General features: G+C 53.6%; 1 protein-coding gene across 1 annotated transcript in view; it reads left to right on the plus strand.

Moving 5' to 3' along the window:
- Positions 1 to 18,825, plus strand: part of LOC118175453 (collagen alpha-1(I) chain-like) — a 75,054-nt gene that overhangs the window by 25,092 nt on the left and 31,137 nt on the right. Inside the window, exons 2-8 of the mRNA XM_035341713.1 lie at positions 3,286 to 3,433; positions 4,167 to 4,325; positions 4,941 to 5,136; positions 5,765 to 5,902; positions 7,510 to 7,551; positions 17,510 to 17,783; positions 17,866 to 18,203. Of these exons, the coding sequence (XP_035197604.1) occupies positions 3,286 to 3,433; positions 4,167 to 4,325; positions 4,941 to 5,136; positions 5,765 to 5,902; positions 7,510 to 7,551; positions 17,510 to 17,783; positions 17,866 to 18,203 (1,295 nt within the window). The remainder of the gene's footprint in view (positions 1 to 3,285; positions 3,434 to 4,166; positions 4,326 to 4,940; positions 5,137 to 5,764; positions 5,903 to 7,509; positions 7,552 to 17,509; positions 17,784 to 17,865; positions 18,204 to 18,825) is intronic.

The following is an 18,825-nucleotide window of genomic DNA, read 5'->3' on the forward strand; positions in this document are numbered from 1 at the left end:
AGCAAAGTCTTTACCCTCTCTTTCCTTGTGTTTTTTTTTCGAAGTGATTTCGTTTTGAATCAGGGATGCGTGGTTTTATTTAGATTTACTGAATAACTTTATTTATTTATTTATTTTTGTAAAGGAAACAAACAAAAAATCATAGTTCTGAAACAGCCATTTCTTTAAGTGTACAGATGGAGCAGCTCCGCAGGGTAAGAGCTTCCTGTGGACACCCCCATTCCTGCAGGCTGCCATGGCAGTGCTCCCCGTCCCAGGGAGCATTTATCACAAAATGCGCTTTGCACGTTGCTTCAGGTGCCCAGAGGTGAGCTGAATTGGAGAGCAGCTGCTGAGCTCCAGGGATCCCCTTTCCAGCACAAAATGACCCTCCTGCAGGCGTTTGGTTTGAGGTTGAACAGGAAAGGTGTTGGTTTGCCTATGGGACGTGTCCCGGAGGTGAGCTGTGGGCAGCCTTGCCTGGAGGTGCGGCACCAGGTGTGTGGTGTGTCCGGACCCGGCCTGCAGCTGTGCCTCGCTGCGTCCTCTGCACCCACCTGCCTGGATTAATCTGCTCCCAGGAATGCTGTGACCCTGATCTGGTGTCTCAGAGCTGCAGCTGAGCTTTGCTTCCACCGTAATCCCCATCCTTGAGAAGCAGCACGTCTGTTCCCAGGGGGTAAGGCGAAGAGAGAAAACAAACCTGCTCTGAAACATAAAGCAAACCCACAATGCTCCTGTAATGAGCAGAATCCCAGCAGTGCCAGGATGCGGACTGACCCTCAGAGAATCCTAGGGAGAAGCTGCAAGCAGAAGCTTTAGTGCTGAGGGTGGCTGACCACGAGATGTAAGGAGCAGCCCTGTGCATGTCATCCGGTGCCACAAGCCATGGCTGCCCCACGAGATGCTCTTCCAAGTGTCTGCAGCAGATCAGCTCCAGCTGAGGTTTTGTTGGCTTGTGCAGCACAGGGTTTTGCTGCAGGCATTTCTGAGGCCCCAGCAGAACAGAAATCAGCTGGCTTAAGCTAAACTAAACAAAAGGAGAGCTGCTTTTGGAGGGCATGGAGGGGCAGACGGAGCCATGCACGTGGAAGAGCTGGGGTGTGGAGTTGCTTAAGCAGGAGAAGGGCATCTGCTCAGCAGCCTGCCCAGCTCCGTGGGAGGACAGGTGTCCAAGGGGCTCCTCATTTATCTCAGTGCTTCTCTGGGCTCCTGGAGGAAGTCAAGGAGAGGAGAGTGGTGCCTGGAGCACCCTGGGGTGTGAGTGGTGACTCCCTGGGGAACAGGGTGACCTGTCCTCCTCCTTGCTCATGGTCGTGGCATGGGGTGCCCAGGCCATGGGAAAGGCTTCTCTGCTGCCTTCTTCAGTGAAGCACCAAGCATGTGCTTAACATTACCCTGCATGTGTGTGTTTTCATGGAACATGGCTAATTTTCACATGTGCTCAAGGCACACACAAAGCCCACGTTTCACCATGCCGTTTATCACAGTATGTCTCCAGCTGCAGCCTGGGTAGGAAGGCTGTCACCTGATGGGATCCCTTGGGTTCGCACTGCTCTGCCTGCAGCCACCAGCAGAGCCCAGCAGTGTCGAGGACCTGGGGATGGAGCACACAGCTCCTGGCACATCCACACCTGCCAGCAGCTGGGAAATCTTCCAGAGCTGCTTGGGAAGGAGAAGGGACAAACATCCATCATTTTTTTCCCTTTGACAGCTGTGTAAATTCCCAGATTATTTCCCAACACTGCACACATGCACTGCTTTGGGCACTGTGGAACCCTGCAGGCCTGGCACCATTTCAGGGTTCCCAGCTGCTGCCCTCTCCAAGGAGCTCAGCCCTGCACCCTCTGGTCCTATGCCATGTCTTTGAGGTTCCTGCTGCTGGAAGCTGATGCTGTGTGCTTGTGTTGCTTTGCTGAGAGCTGCCTGGGAGCACATCAGTGCTTTAACAGTGTGGAGAGCTGTGGCAGCACCGGGTGGTGCCCCAAGCCACCAGGGATGGCCAGGGCACCCCTGCAGCACACCCTTCCCTCCTCTTTTCCCTTGAAAAATCTTCCAAGCGGCCTATGGCAGGTCTGCTACGTTAGTGCCTGAATGGGATTAAAGCAGCTTTCTGCTCAGTTGACTTGTTATTTAGCAGAGCAGGGCTCTGCACAGCCCGTGTGTGCCCTGCTGGGCTGCAGCGTGCCCCAGGCGGTTCGTTCCAGGAATCTCTCACCTCATCTGTGGTGGGACCTGGAGGGGCCGCAGGGGCTGGCGGCTCCCAAGTGGTGGCAGATGCTCATGCAGAAGGTCCTGGCAGGAGTCCCACCGAGGAGTCCCCCCGTGGGCTCGCCCAGGCCCTCCCAGGGATGGGGCTGAGGGGCCCTGGGGACACGGCCCCCTCCTGCGGGGCTGGGTCCGTCCCTCGCCCTGCAGGGTATTGCCCCGCCGACCAGCAGCATGGGGGCTGCTGAGAAGTGAGGGGTCTGGAGGCATCTCGGAGGTAGAAGCAGCACATCTGGGTACAGCCAGGTGTCTGCTGTCCTTAATTTATTATTTATGGCTAATGGAGGGGAACAAGAAACCTTGTGGGCTTCAACAACATTTTCCCAGCTGTGTGCTGCTTTAACGAATGAACTTGGAAAGGGCGCATGTGTGTTCACTGAGGGAGGTAAAACTCCTCCCGAGACTTAGTGCTGGAGCTGCCAAGCAGCCCAGAGCAGGGCCTCTCACCAGCTCAAACACCCGTGTGTTGGCAGGGCACTGCTCAGAGTGGGCTCCTCACCTGCTGGGGAAGGGGAATGGCATGATGCACGGCTCCCCACAGGGCTTAGACCTTGCAATAGTGCCCTGCTTTGGGCAGAGGGGGGCCCCGCAGCCTGGCTGGGGCAGCTGCCTCTGGAAGGGTGCAATAGCTTCATCCCTCCTCCTTTATGCCATTTTTTTGTTGGTAGTGGGCAAACTTTAACATGGAAGCTTGGAAAAGGACTGAGCAGGATTTTGTGTCCTAAGCTCAGCTTCGTGGTCCTGAGCATCCCAACAGGATGGTCATAAAGGTGCCACCACTGCTGGGGTGGGAATGGCACTTTGTGGTCTCAATGCATGTTGGATTTTGGAAATATCACCTGACTGCTTCTGAGGCTATCTGAGTTGTTCACTTTGGCCTGAGGTGTTTGCTGAATTAGTGACCTGTGTTAATTTTCCTCAAATTTCCCTCTCATCCTGTTGGGGGGTTCAGCTGTTGTCCATCTTCTGGGAAGAACAACGAGCAGAGCCCCGCCACGAAGGCAGCTCAGACGCCGATTGTCTCTTTTCCCCATGCAGACGAAGTGAACTTGCTGGACAAAATGACCTCCCACGCGCAGGACCTCACCAACACCTCCTTCAGCTACGATGAAGCCAACTGCAGCATCCTGGGGATCGGGCAGTACTCCACGCTCAGCATCCCTACGAGGGAGGCCTTTGGGGACAGGTGGGCTTCTGGAAGGGGAACGGGGCTGGGGGCAGCTCAGAGTCACCCCATGCATGGTGGTGGGTTTGAGGGCTGGCTGTAGGATCTCGTTCCACAACATGAAGATAACACATCCCCTCCATAGTTCTGGCAGCTCGGTGCTTCTTCCCTTCCTTGCACTCCTGTGGGTTGTGTGCAGGGGACAAGCACAGTGCCCCACCATTTCCAGGAGGATGTTTTCTTGGTGTTCCCATCAGGAAAGCCTCTCTGCTCCAGCACAGGAGTGGAGAGGGAGAGAGCACATCCTCATCCTTCATCACTGCCTAACGCCAAGGCACAGGAGCAATCAGGTCAGACCAGTGCTGTGCATGGCACGGGCTGGGTTTGCTTCCACCGTTACTGGGTGCAGCGAGAGAACGCAGAACCCAGCTGCTGCTTGTGGCAGGGATGTCATCCAGCCCCAGCGGTGAGCAAGGCACGAGTCCTGGGGAAAATCGTGCACAGCCACGTGCTGAGATTGTGAGTGAGAGCGATGCCCTAAGGTTGTATGGGCAGTGCTAGTTTGGGGCTGGCTGCTCCTCTTTGAGCACCTGACCCTACAATCTGAAAGGCTGCTTGCTCTCGGCTTCTTACATTTTATTATTGCTGTTCTCACTGAGTTTGTTTGACTCATGACTCCTTTTTTTGCCCTAAGCTGTCAGTCTGTGGTGATTCAGCCACTGCTGCAGGGTGCCAGAGGCCTTTCTTCCCCCAGGTTTGCCGACGAGCTGAGCGTGCTGATGAGGCTCAGGTACTCGCTGAAGGAGGACACCAGCCTGGTGACCATCCTGAGCCACCAGAGCCGCGTGCTCTTCCAGATCCGGGTTAGCCCCTACGGCTTGGTCTTTGTCACCACGAGGAGGAGACACTACGAGTAAGTCCCAGCTCACCTGCTGTTTTCTGCCTTTTTTTTCTTTGACTCTCATGGCCGATGTTAAGTCAGTGTTTCCCAATGGGGGCTTTGAGCAGTGCTGCTCCCATCCCACCTCTGCTGAACCATGGTCGTGTTCCCATCTCCCCCTGGCTGACGGTCCCTCAGACCTAACTGCTCCATCAAAATGATGCAGAAAACAAAACAAATAAAAAAAGATGCCCATGCTGGTTGACCATCTCACCAGCTCATGCCCATAACAGAGTACAAAGAGGACTTGGCAGGACTGTGGGGCTCCTCCAGGCTGTTTATTACAGACCTGGACTGTGTCCTGGACCTGCTGGTGACCAGCTGTAGCACAGTGCCATCCCCCAGGCTCCCTAGGTAACAACCCTGACCTCCTTCATAAGGACCCTGGGTGCTTTTCACCTGCTAGAAGCTGTTTGTAGGGCCAGGCTTGGTGGTTTCTGGTCTTGAGGTTCACAGCACCTCCCTTCCACTGAGGATGGATGCTGAGGGATCCTGGGAGCTGGTACGGGTGCAGTCCAGGTGAGACACACGAGCTGTCAGACCCATATGTTGTGTTCTGCCTCTTCCCAACCCCTCTGGGGAGCGCAGGTTCCCCGTTTCCCTGCTCAGCGATGGGCTCTGGCACCGAGTGGCTCTCAGCATCTCCTCGGAGGGGCTGGAGCTGCACGTGGACTGCCGGCTGGTGGGGAGAGCGAGCTGGTCCGGCCACGTCGGGATGGGAGTGAGCACAGAGGGGCTGGTCATCCTCGGGGGCCTGGTCGAGTCCTTCGAGATCCCCTTTGAGGTGAGAGCTGGGCAGTGCTGGCAGGGCTGTGTTGGGGACATAGTCTGCTTTAGCTGCATGAGTCACAGAAGGGTTTGGGGTGGAAGGGAACTAAAAGCCCACCCCATTCCAACCCCTGCCATGGGCAGGGATCCCTCCCAAAGCCCATCCAGCCTGGCCTTGGGCACTGCCAGGGCTGGGGCACCCACAGATCCTGGGGGCAGCCTGGGCCAGGGCCTCACCACCCTCTGAGTGAAGAATTCCTTCCTTACATCTAATTTAACCTGCCCCAAGAGGTTGAAGTGAGGTTGCAACTCCATCTAAGCATCCATTGCCCTCTCTAGCTGAAGCCCACTGCCGATGTTCACTGTCTGGGGATGAGCTGCACAAAGGCTTTGAGATGTGCACAGCGCTGTGGTTGGGTCAGGGCAGCAGTGCACACCTCTGGGTCAGTCTCATCCACTGTGTCCAGGGCTTGTGCCACGTACAGAAGACATCTGTGCAGTCAGCATGCGAAGGATTTGAGGTGGTTTTTGTTGAAAGGTGACTACCCAAAGCAGCCTGTGAAGAAGCCCTGGGAGCCTGCATGCTCACCACACTTTTCCCTCTCCTCTGGAGGAAGCTGATAAATTGTCTGTCTTCCCCCCAGGGTGCCCTACAGCAGCTGATCTTCGTGATGGGAGACCCAGCAGCCGCCAGCGAGCACTGCCACAGCTCCAGCACAGCGTGCATCCCCAGCCTCAGCCGCCTGCCGTCCCCGGGGGACCTCTCACCAGCCTGGCCAGAGGTGTGGCAGAGGGCAGCAGCCAAATTCTGGGGGTGCTGGACCGGGGTCCTGTTTGGAGTAACCTGTTCCGAGTGCAAGGACCAAGCCAGGGGGTTAAGGGAGCCTGGAAGGACTCGGGTTTCTGCTCTGAGCTGAGATTTGAGGAGGTGGTGGTGGGTCTGCCATCATCCAGACCCTCCCTTGAAGTCACAGATGGGCTTGGTGCAAAGGGGAGAATGAGTTAGAGGAAGCGTTTCAGAGCCAAAGCAAGCCTGGGTGTGTGCATGACTGCATGTGCCCAAGTGTTGAGCACAGGAAAGTTGTGCTCAGCTCCAGAGTAGCGCTGCAGCTGGAGCTCCGTGCTGGGAGTGGGGCAGAGCTGGGACCAGGAGCTGTGCATCGCTTCGAAGGTCTTGCTCACATCCAGCAAGATCGCTGCATTGCATCAGCCTTTGGAAGGATTTTCCCTCTATATTGTCAATGGGAATTTTCTGGGTTTTATTTTATTACTGTGTTCATCATTTTTTTAAGAACTGCATCTGTCTCCCCAAGCCTGGGTCCCACAGTAAATTCCCAAGGACACAAAACACCCAGGCTTTCCTCAGGAGCCAGGAGTTTGCCCAAGGAGCGACTTCATCTCTTGGCCAGGGGTTGAAGTCCACTAAGAGATTTTTGGTGGCAGGAGGGCACTTACCCTTAGCACCTGGTGGGCAGGCTGAAGTCTCAGGCCAGCAGGGCTTTGCAGCTGCCTGGACAAGGCTTGCTGAAGGCAAGTACTTAACGTCAGGGTTTTTACATCAGCCTCCTGTGTGTAATGCCCTTCCCTGGGGGTGCAGTGAGGGGCTGGAAAGGGCAGCGTCAGGGAGGGAGCTGGGTGTGGGATGGGACATCTGCCCTGCTGGGTCCTGCCAGCCGCTTCGTCCCGGTGCCAGCAGCAGGGACAGACAGGGCAGATAATGCAGAGTGAAAAATGGCCCATGGTGGTTATCTGCCTGCTTCAGGGGAGAATGCTGAGGACACGGAACCCCTGGCCATCCCCCAAATGCCCCCAGGCATGCCCCTGCTGATCACCCTATGGTGCTGGCTGAGGCGCTGTGAGATAAATCAAACTCCCTCCCTGCAGCTAAGAAATGAGGGCAAATCTCTGGTTTGGCAAGCTACAAGATCCATCTTGCAGCATGCAAGGATGGGCTCCTCTTAACACGCTATTATTACAATTAGTGTTAGTAATACTGCCATGCTATAATGCCCACTGAACAGCTCCGGGGGCTTACCCAGCAGGGAGAAGATTTGATTTTAAGCTTCACTAAGTTGACTGCTAGTGGGAACGCCAGGGTAATTCCTCCCAAATCACACCAGTCCCCATCCCTCGTTAGCCTCCTTAGGGCTGATTAGCTTCGAAACCAAAATAAAGGAAACCACAACAGCCACCCAGCGACTGGCGAGGTTTAATGGGAAGCCGCTCGCTGCTCGCCACGACTGGCTGCTCCCCAGCCTGCGCTCCCGGGATGCTTCCCATGCCGGAGCAGGCAGCGTTGCTCAAATCCCAGCGCCAGCAATAACCACGTGCTTACGTCGGTGCAGACCTTGGGTAGTGATGTTTTTCCTTTTTCTCTCCAACTGTGCAGGTGCCAAGGGAAACCAATGCAATCCAGGATGTGTCTGCTCAGGTATGGCTCTCCTGCACTGCAGCAGGAGCTACATGCAGGTTTGCTCCAGTGAGCTATTGGGTAAAAAGCCAAACGCCCAGGCAGAGCTACGAGTGATGATTATTTTATCTTCTTTGCAATATCTCGTGAATGTATCTTGATATGTATTGGAGCTGCTGGGAGCCAAGATGAGCCGAGGTGGCCTTCCTGAATTTGTGCTGAGCCTGAGAGGGGTGGCTGGGTGGAGGTGCTGACCAGGCACGGACCAGCTCTCTGCATGCACAGCGGTGCTTGTGGACCTGCCTGCGGCTGGGATTTCTTGGAGGGGGAAAGCAAACGGTGGGGCTGGCAGGGTGGTGAGGTCTGTGCGTGGTGCAAGCAGAAGCAGCAGGGTGACTGCTGCCTCTGGTGCTAACGCCTGCCTGCGGCACCCACCCGGCACGAGGTCAGACCAAGCCTCCTGCTCGGTGCCTTGCGGGGGGCGATGCTCGCAGTGAGGCGAGCTGCAAAGCCTCTGTTTGTTTTACTTGGGATTTCTAGCCAAGATTTGTTGCTCAAGTTCATGCAAACAGACACCCTGGGGGGAAGCCTGCCAGAAAATGTAAATTGAGATATTTCTTTGTATGACTGAGCAATAGGGATTCCTTTCTGCATTTCCCTCATCCTCCCAGGCACTGCCCTTTGCCACTTGACTGTGGCCTCTGTTCTTCTTCTTGTCTGGCTTAATCTGCCTGCCTGCACCTCGCTAGCCCCTGGCGTAAGCCAGGCTTCTGCGGGGCCAAGTGGGCTTTGCAGCTGGGCTCATGCCCTTTGCTCCTGGGCTGAGCCCTGACGCGATATTGCAGCAGCAGGCAGGTTTAGGGGTGAGCATGCTGCTGTCCTGCTGGGTGTTGTGTGTTGGTGTCGTGGTGATGGTGGCGATGAACTCTCAGTACTGAGGTGAAACGAAACGGTGAAGTTGCTCTTCCCATCTGGAAAAAGGTCTGCACCTCACTGGGGTTGGTCCTCAAGCCCTGGTCAGTGAGATGCTGCTGTGGTAGGGAACTGGTGACGTTTACAGGGGAAGGCTAACGAGATGCTGGGCTCGGGACGAGTTTGTTTCTCAAGCACTTAATCAGGACCAGAGGCGCCTCGGGATCTTTGACGTTTGGATTTATTGAAAGAAAAAAAATGCACTACGAGCGTATCGCAGTTTGAAAATAATGAAGAGCAGATTGGCCCCGCTGCCAGGGCTGTGCAAAGCCGTGCTTTGGGTTGCGCCTTCTGTGCCTTTGTTCACTTAGAAGTAAATTAGTGTATTGGTAAATTCCTGAATTCCTAATTAGGAGAAATTAATTATGGAGTGCTATGGAGATAGATGGTGGAGGAAGATGTAAGTGAATGAAGGGAACAGATGAATTGTTACTGGCGGCCTAAATTACAGTCTGCATCTTTGTGATTATTATTTTTTATAAGTATTTTGCTATTTATTGGCCATCTTCATGAGATGGGTGGTGCTGCCCCACTTCTGCTCCCTTTTGTCTTCTTTCTTTGTGTGAGTGAGGGCTGGGCTCGTCACTGGACTTCTCCAAAGCAGTTTCATCTGAGATCCCGAAGCCATTCTTCACAGGTTTAACTCTCTCCACTGTCCAAATTAGCTCCTAGATGTCATCTGGATTTTGAAATGTCCTGAAAGCTTTATGAACAGGGAAACGAGTAGGGCTGGTATCGTTCTTTAGCTTTACGGTATGTGTGAGCCAGTGGCCAGGGAGCTCCTTGCAAGTAACATTTTTGGAAACAGTTCTGGGAAGAAAGAGGCCAAATAAACCAGAGGAAAGCACTGGGCCAAACCTGGTCTCTGCTCCTCATTTTGCAGAGGCTTAAGCTGGAGGAGATGCTCCTGTGCAGCACAACCTGTGTGTGTATTTCTGCTGGGTCAGGCAGCGCTTGGTAGGAGCAGTACAAATGAAAGACAATGAGCTTGTACAAAAAAAGGGACATTTTTAAATACTCACTGTTTAAGGTAAAAGATTTTACTGGAGTGCACTGTACAGGATTTCTTGCTGGTTGTTGCTCATGCCAAGACACATTCCAGCAGAGAAAAGCAAATCACAGTGTGGTGCTCGTGGTGGTTACAGGTAACTCCTATGTCAAGAAGAGGAAAGAAACTTTCTTTTCTCTTTTTGTTTGTTTTATGGCTGGAGAAATGCTGGCTCTATTTAACGATTAGGAAGAAGGCCCATCTGACACACAACTTTTGAAAGCAGTTAATGGTGATTTAATTGCTAAGTTCTTGTTAGTGCCTTTGATTGCTCAATGCTCAAGTACTACCAAAGCATCCTTCCTGTACAGCCCAAGCAGCCTGAAGCCTGTTTTAGCCAACAGATGGATGTATGTGTGGGTGCTGGTCCTTAAAACACCTGTTACCTAACAAAGAGGAGCCCTGCTGGGTGCTGCCAGCCCTCTCCCCCCTGTTCCCACTGCCTCTGGGCTCCTTGGGAGACCTGGGCTGATCTCAAACATCCCAGCAGGTTTGTCGTGAAGGCTGGTGGGGAACTATGACAGCCTGAGCAAAGCGATGTCTCTGCTGCTCCCAGCAGTGTCCTGGAAGTGGTTGTCCCTGGGTCTGGCAGCTCTAATATCTCAGCCATCTGAAGACTTCCGAAACTGTTTTTTCAGGCAGCATAAGGTATCTGCGGATGGTTTATTGCACTTAAAATCTACTGTGTGATAGGCTCTAGGGAATCCCAAGCACTGCTCTGTGAAAACAGGCTGGTTCTGCAGCAGCTCACAAGGACCACTAAAGAGAGATCACTGATCCTAATGTTTAGGCTTACAACATATTCCCTTCCCAAACCCGGCACCTGAGTGCCATATATCAACCTGCTGAGCAAATATTGCTGCCCTCAGTCACGGAAAGCAGTGGTGTAGGTGATCAGTGGGCTGAGCCAACCCATTTTGTGATTGAGCAAACAGCTCTTGCACATGAGATTCTCTGCTTTGGTCTGCAATAGAAAGTTTCCTTCCCCCAGGCTCCTGCTGCAGATGCTGCAGGTATCATTATGTCCATCTTCTGCAGAACACGGCCCATCGGGTTCCCTGGTGATTATTCCTACTATAAATTAGTTCACTTAGGAAAAAGCCCAGTCCTGGTTTTCAGCTTTCCCAGAAAGCGTTTCCAGGGGTTTGATGCTGTTTGGGGGGAAAAAATAGTTTTAAATTGTCTTTCTCTGATCACAATCACGCTGTACCTTTGACTGTTGGATAGAAAAGGTTTCTATTAATAAACGTGTGTTTCCTGGTAAGGAAGGCATGAAGCTTTGAATTACCTTCTCCCTAGGCTGACCTTGATGAAAACGAGTGCAGCACGGGATGCTGGCTGTCTGGGCTCCTGCAGACAGATGTGCCCCAAGCTGGGTTTTAACCTGCTTCCCATTCACCGAGTGACTCTAGGTTTGGGATGGTGGCATGCAGCCGTACCAAGTAAAAAGCCCTACAGAAGTCTGAGGTCACTACCCTGACACTTTTATCTGTGTCAACAAGATGCTCTTAATCTCGGGGCGAGATACCAAGTGGGTTGCACAGAATCATGTCTCAAAACCATGGCATTAATTGCATTATTTGAGATTTTGTTAATAACATGCCCTCTATCACTGGCTCCACTATTTAGCTTGGGCTTCATTTTGGGGACAATGTCTGTAATTACTTTAGGCCTCCTGTTTGCCTTTTTTCTTTCATGTTAGCACAAGTTAAAGCTCATTCCCAGTCCCCTGGGACTCCCCCAGCTCTGAGCCAAATCGAACATCAGCGTGTGTTGCGGAGAGCCTGCGGTGTCAGAGCTTCAGGGGTGCATCAGCGGGGCTGGACCGAGAAACCTGGCTTCAGCCTCCTCCTTGTCGCTGCTGGAATGGAAAGTATCTCAACTTCTGGTGATGTCGCCTGGCTTTTCCCAAACGTGGGACGGGAACGTGGCTGCGGCGGCTCTGCCACTGCTCCCCTACAGATGCGGCCTCGCGTTGCTTACCCCAGGGCTGTTCCCTTTCTGCTCTCTTACAGTGCAGCATCCCCTGCCTGCCTCCAGCTCATGCTGGTTCCCCACCCCCCGTACGTCGTTCTGGGGGTTTCACCCCCCGCTCCGTGCCTTCTGCCCCCCGTGCTGTGGGCAGCTGCCTGAAACACTTCTCAGATTGTATTTGAGAACTCAGCTGTTTCTCCTCATAATGGCTTCTACCTCTAAATTTGGCCATTTAAAGGAGCAGGCATGGATGCTATTGATCTTGGCTCTTTGCTCTGTTTACACAGAACCCGTATAATTCAGCTGTGATTACTGGTGCATAAGGGACCGGTGACTTTCAGCTTAGAGTCAGTCGTTTCCCCAGGGCTCGCCAGATGAGAGCTTCTAGTGCAGACCTTTCCCATGCCAGACATCCAAGCTGAATTTAAAAATTGCAGACAAGCATTTTCTTTGAAATCCCAGTGCTTTTTTGGTGCAGGCTGCAGGGCTGCACCCAGGCTTCCCGCCGAGTCTCATTCCCTCACACGGTATAATTGTACCAATGCCTTTGTCCTGGCCTGATGTCCCCCACTGCACACCTGAATGCTTCTCTCCTGGTTAATCACGCCTGCCTTTGGCATCGATAACCTTTAAGCCTGGTATTTTAGGCAAGTGGGAGCAGAGCCCGGGCTTCCTTCCATACTCTTCCTCGCTTGATGCCACCCCCCCAGCTCTGCCTAGATGCCTTTCCTCTGCAGCTAACAGCTGATGTTGGATTTATTTTAGCAGCAATGTCAGTGCTTTGCAAAGCAAAGAAAAGGGAGAGCTTTCATGTCTCTGACGAGGAGGTCTGGCTCGCGAAGGTTGTTGGTGTTTTGGTCCTCAGCTCCCTGAGGACCTCCTTCAGCTCTGAGCCGGGTCCAGGTCTCCGAGGCTGCGCCAGCAGTAGGCTCCCATTCACTCCTCTTCCAGCCCTTAGAAACTGGGGATTTTCCTTTGAAGAACGGTCTTTTAGATCTGCGGCTTTGTGGAGTATTTGCAAGCTGGGATCTCAGCATCTCTTTAAGCTCGACCTTCCTCTGTCCTCCGCCTGTCAAAGGGTTACTGGCTGCTGATGTCTGCGCTTCGTGGGCTTAACCACCCCATCCTCACAACCACACTCATCATCCTCACTCTGCAGCACAAAATAGAGGTGCTGCTATCTCTCACGGCTGCCCTCTTTGTAAGACAAGCAGAAGGAAGTGCAAAGTTCTCTGGGAGGGTAGCTGACACATTTGGGTATCATGGTTTCCTTTATTGCAAATTTTATTTTAAAGAAATTAGCACTTTGTAATTGAATTAAAAATGACAAACTTTTTGGTGAAGGGGAGGAATAGGGGTCTTGTGATCTACTTTAACTTTCACCATTAAAGCTGTATTTCAAAACTGTTTGTAATCAGAAAACCCTCCCAAAGCACCAGACCTAGCATTAAAACTGCAGTACTGCACCATTTAATTTTTCAGAAGAAAACAAAAAGTCGATTCTTTTCCACTTCAGCTCATACAAACTGCTGTGGCGTTGTTTTTTTGTGTGTTTTTTTTTGTTTGTTTGTTTGTTTGTTTGTTTTTGTTTGTTTTTAACAGCAGATGATATTGGGGAGCCAACAGAGGCCCAGGTTTACCACCCCTTCAGGCAGCTGCTGAAAGCACACGCTGTCTCCGGGCAGTCCATCCGGGGACATCTGCCTTCTGGTGTGAAGCAAATGATGATGTTTTTTTTTGCCCCCTGCATCTTGGTGGATGCTCAATGGGCTCTGCTGGGGTTTGGGCTGGGAGATGGGCACGATGTCTGTGATCCCAAGGAGGGACCTGGGATGCAGAAGTCCCTGATTTTTTTCCCCAAAAAAGCTGTCAGGTCCTGCTTAAATTAAATGAAAAATTGCCCGTGGCCAGGTTTCTTGCACCTCTGTGAGGCTGGGTGCTGTGGGAGGTGGCAGCTCGCAGCAGGTTGGTACCCAGGCTGCAGCCCAGGGCAGGTTTCAGCGCTGCATTTTGCCCCTGGGGACTGAAACATTTTCCCTTCGAGCTTGCAGAGCCCTCCCGCTGTGTCCTGTGTTGCCGCAGCTCTGCCCATTAACGAGAAGTTCCGCTGAAAATAAGAAATTTTCTCTGGGGAAGACCGAAGAATTCCTCTGTGCCCCCAACTACAAAAGAGCCAAACCCAAATCTAACCAGGAATGAGTCAATTTCTGAAACTATTTTAATGCGAACTTAGAGGCCAAGTCCCCAGCCCCCAGCAGCTCTCATTTCTCCCTGGATTTACTACACGCCAAACCCCAAATTGAATCATGCAGCTGTGATTGCAGAGACCGTGGGTTTAATTACCGTGCCTGGCTGCAGGAAGCGGCTGGTGGAGGAGCCTCTGCTGCCTGGTGCCACCGCTCCTCTGAGCCGCTTTCATCCCTCAGGATGAGTTTTTATTCCCTTTTCCATTTCAGATGCTCTTCTTCAGGTTGCCAGGTGCTGGGGGTTTACAAATAGCATTAAATGTTTGCTGAGCGGATGATGGAGTGTGTGTAGAGCTGACCCCAATTTTTCTGAGGTTTGCTAACAAACTATGTGTGCTGTAAATTGCATTATTCGGGGGGGGAAGTGAGTTAATGGCTGCTAATTATAGTGTGTTAATAGGCTAAGATGTTAATTGCTCCTACCAAGGAACCTAGCAAGATGTTAATTGCTCCTACCAAGGAACTCCAGATCCGGCTCCAGGAGCTGGGCGATGGGAAGGAGGCCAGCAGTGGTACCAAGTGGAGGCCAAGCTCTGTGGGTCTGTTGAGGGGTTTGTGGGCAGAGCCAAGGGCAGCTGAGGTGGGCTCTGAGCTCAGGACTGTAGCCCCCAACCCTGGGAAGGATGGGGCCCGTGGGGAGAGGTGCCCCACTGCTGGAGAAAGCAGAGATGCAGGCGAGGAGGAGCAAGGAAGCAGTCATCCAGCAGGGATGTGCATCCTTGGTGTGATTTTAATTAAGAGCCCTGTTTAACGATGTCCCCTCGGTAGCCTCCTGAAGGTGGGTGGGAGTGCTGCTTCTGAGCCCCCCAGAGGGACCCCCAGGGGAGTGACACCTCGAGCTTGGCATAAGGATGGCTGCGGAGGGGGCTGGTAGCCCCCTGTGCCTGGAGCAGGCTGCCCGGGGGGGTGCTGCTCGGGGGGAGCATCCAGGAGGGGACCGGATCCCAGGGGTGTTGTGTGATGGGGGGTGGGTGCCTGGGGCTCTGTCTCCTTGGAGGTCACTGGGGGAAGGAGAAAGAGGAATTGCCGTGCTGTGGGTGGGGAGGCTGCAAAATGGAGATACGGGGAGAAAGCCCATCAGAGGGAGGTGTGAAATAGAGATACAGGGAGGGAGGGCAGGTCTGTGCCTTCCCCAGCTCTGGTCTCCCAGCTCTGCTTCACCTTGAACCTATGTACTAGGAGGAGGAAGGTGTACGGCTGATGACGTGTGGTGGAGAAGCGCTGACGGCCCCTGCCTCATCCTCCTGGGAGCTCAGTGCTGTGGAGGGCCGGGGAGCCAACGTGGCAGTGCGTAGAGCGATGTCCTTGCGTGCTTCACCATTTCAACTCCTATTCCAGCAGCTTTGGGGTTCAAAACAATGCCCAAGTGGTTTAAGAGCAGAGCTCTGTGATTTCCTTAGGGCTTGGATCTCACCTTCTCACCACGTTGGCAGTGACTGGGTGCTGCTCCCTGCCAGCACCCCACTGCTGTGCTGCTTCATGGTGCTCATGGAGCGGGGAGGTCTAGAGCATGGGAATGTGATGCGTTTTGCTTCCCCCAACTCTTCCTCTTCGTTGCATTTAATTACAAATTGTTGATGGCTTTAAACAATTAAAAATAAATCTGTGATGCATACTCAGAGCACGGCCACGTCACTTCTGAACGAAGCTCTCCTCTTTGTCATCTGCCTTTTGGCAGCTTCTCTTTGTAATCGGGCTCTTGCCACCAGCTGGCTTCGCTGGGCAGGTGGTTGTGTCAATGCCACGGACGTCAGGCTGCCTGCAGCAGCTCCAGGTATGAGCACGAGGGGAGTTTTGCTCGAGCTGGGGTCTCTGCCTCACCCCACACAGCCAGCTTTGTTGTGTGGGGGCTGCGCACAAGACTGGAGGGGTCAGATGGGTGTCAGGCACCAAAATGTGAGCTTGCTGCCTCTGAGTCAGTGGGGGAGGCTGGATTGCACCTCGTGGTGTTATTCCCAGCTCTCGTTGAAGCAGAAGTGTGACGTGGGTGGCTCTGAAGTGTGGGGCTTAGTCAGACCTTCAGTACATGTCTGAGCAGGCAGCCCAGAACCCAGCTCTGCATCCTCAGGACCTTGAAACTAGAGGTAGAAATATTCCTGTTCTCCCCCAGATCTCTATACTTAGATAACATCTTGGGTCAGAAGGATATTGTCTCTTGGGGTGAGCGCTGGGGTCAAGGGCTGGCCCGAACCTCAGGCAGTGGGATTGCTGCTGGGGGGGCTTGGGAGCACCGGGACGGGTTTGCAACCGAGCAGGATCAAGGCCAAAAATGGGTTCAGTCAGAAGAAGGCTCGCTGGGAAGGATGCTCCGCGTCTCCTTGTACTTGCTCCCCTCCCACAGCCCTGCGAGGCACTCACGGGCCTGCATCTCCCTCTAGTGACTTCTCCCAGACTCTGTTCGTCCGCTGCGTTGCACCAGCCCCGCGGAGCCACCCACGGGCTCTGGTTACTGCCCGGCACGGGGCTGTCCGGCCCCGCAGGACAAGCTCTGAGCAGGCACTGGGAGGCGCGGGGGGCTGCTGGAAGCACTGCTGTTACCACGGAGGATCGGGTCCTTTGGGGCTCGGGGTACAATCCCCGTCTGCGATACTGACACCGGTGGTGGATGTAAAGCCAAAGTGTGTTGCGGGTGCAGGTCAGCTCTGTAATGCTTATCTCCTTGTCCACATCCACGGTTTTTGTCTTGTTTATGCATGTTCCTATCAACATTCACAGAATCACAGAATCACAGAATTTCTAGGTTGGAAGAGACCTCAAGATCATCGAGTCCAACCTCTAACCTAACACTAACAGTCCCCACTAAACCATATCCCTAAGCTCTACATCTAAATGTCTTTTGAAGACTTCCAGGGATGGTGACTCCACCACCTCCCTGGGCAGCCTGTTCCAATGCCTCACAACCCTTTCAGTAAAGAAGCTCTTCCTAACATCTGACCTAAAACTCCCCTGGCGCAACTTTAGCCCATTCCCCCTCGTCCTGTCACCAGGCACGTGGGAGAACAGGCCAACCCCCACCTCTCTACAGCCTCCTTTAAGGTATCTGTAGAGAGCGATAAGGTCGCCCCTGAGCCTCCTCTTCTCCAGGCTGAATAAGCCCAGCTCCTTCAGCCGCTCCTCGTAGGACTTGTTCTCCAGGCCCCTCACCAGCTTCGTCGCCCTTCTTTGGACCCGCTCAAGCACCTCCATGTCCTTCTTGTAGCGAGGGGCCCAAAACTGAACACAGTACTCGAGGTGCGGCCTCACCAGAGCCGAGTACAGGGGGACGATCACCTCCCTAGCCCTGCTGGTCACACTATTTCTGATACAAGCCAGGATGCCGTTGGCCTTCTTGGCCACCTGAGCACAATTGCATTGGCATTTTTCTCCATCCACGGTTGGTGCCTGGGCTCTGCTGGGGCTGTAGGGCAGAGGGAGGCATCGTGCCCTGCGCTGGCCTAAAGGGACCATTGGTGGGACAGATGAAGGCAAAGCAAATCCTTGCAAACCACCATGGTAAATTAATTTGTTACTGAACTCAGGTTCACTCAGGTGACAAATTCAGACAAGCTCACCCAAGGCTGGGGAGCTGCCTGGAGCCTGCTCAATGTCCTGCTCTATGTTGGTGCTGAAAGGGCCTCATGGGTGCACGTTGGACCAGGACTGGGCATCAGAGCAGTGGCGGCCTCTCACGCCCTGGTGAAACAAGTTGCTGGCTTAAAAAAGAGAGAAAACCTCAGATATCATTATTTTTCCTTTTCAGGATTGGAGGTTCTCCAATTCAGATTGGACCTCGGGGCCACCACGGGCATGGGAGGACTCCGAGGAGACCCTTAACCCCCAGCCGGATGGGAGCACCCTGCCTTCACTCTCTGCTGATGAGATGCTATCGGCTGAGGAAGACGAGGAGGAGGAGGAGGGAATCCTTTCTATTGAGGATGAAGGCTTTGAGCTGTTGAACTCCACCTACAATAAAATCACTGGCCCTGGAAGGCCAGGGCTCGGCAGGAGCGGACCACGGGTCACTGGTAGCTCCAGTGAGTCTGCTGTCACACTTTTTTCCCTTTCTCCCAAGCTCAGGTGCGGTGCCCTGCACCTGACGGTGCTTTATCCCCCCAGGGCCACCAACCAAATCGCAGCGAGCTGCCCAGAAGGAGCATGACTCCGACCCCCAGCAGGAGAATGTCACCAAGAAGCAGAAGGGTGCTGTGGGCACCCACCGCCACCTCCCACCCACCAAACCCAGCCATGCCATCGCGCCCAATGCTGTCCCCAAGCTGTCCTCATCGGCACGTCAGGCAGCTGCACCCAAAGGTCCCCCGGGGATGGGGATGGCTGCAGGTGACCTGGAGAACCCTCCCACCACCCTGGGGTACCCCATCTCACCGGCAGCACGCAGGCAGAGGACTCGCATGAAGCCAGGACCCCCGGGGCCACCGGGGCCACCAGGGCTACCGGTGAGTGGTGGAGACAATGGGGAGGAACGGGTGGGTGGTGGGGGCAGGTGGCAGCTCCATGGGCAGATGGAGAGGAGAAGACTGTTCCCTTCTGTCCCTTGCCCTAGATGTGGTCTCAAATCATTTAACAGCGCTGTTGGCTTTGTTTTTATGCTGCCCAAAGGTAAAGCCATCACCTCCAGCCCCTGTCCCCACAGCGGGCCCCTGCTGGCATCGCTGTCCTTTGCTTCTCCACCACTGTCATACCCAACACTCAAGGCATTGAATGAACCCAGGGTTACAGGGTTTTGTTGTTTTTTCAAGTTGTTCGTGAAATGTGGTTCTCATTCATTGTGTAGTGGATGAGAAAAAAAAGGGAAAATTTAGAAACAGTAAATTTAGAGTAGCTAGGTCTTTAGAGAAGTTGTCAGCCTTCACTTGGCTAGGTTTTCTTAAGCAGAAAACTGCATTTTATTCACCCAGTTTCACAACTGAGGGATACTACAGGCATCATCCCCTCCTACCCTGTACGTGTGGGGATGTCGGGCACGGGGCTGCCCCGGGCTGGATTTTGGATTTGGGGACCTTTGGGCTGGTTTCTGTGTGGGGCCATCTGTCCATACGGCTGGGTTCGGTGCATTGG

The sequence above is a fragment of the Oxyura jamaicensis genome, chromosome 17 (assembly GCF_011077185.1).
Source record: "Oxyura jamaicensis isolate SHBP4307 breed ruddy duck chromosome 17, BPBGC_Ojam_1.0, whole genome shotgun sequence".
Classification (NCBI taxonomy): domain Eukaryota; kingdom Metazoa; phylum Chordata; class Aves; order Anseriformes; family Anatidae; genus Oxyura; species Oxyura jamaicensis.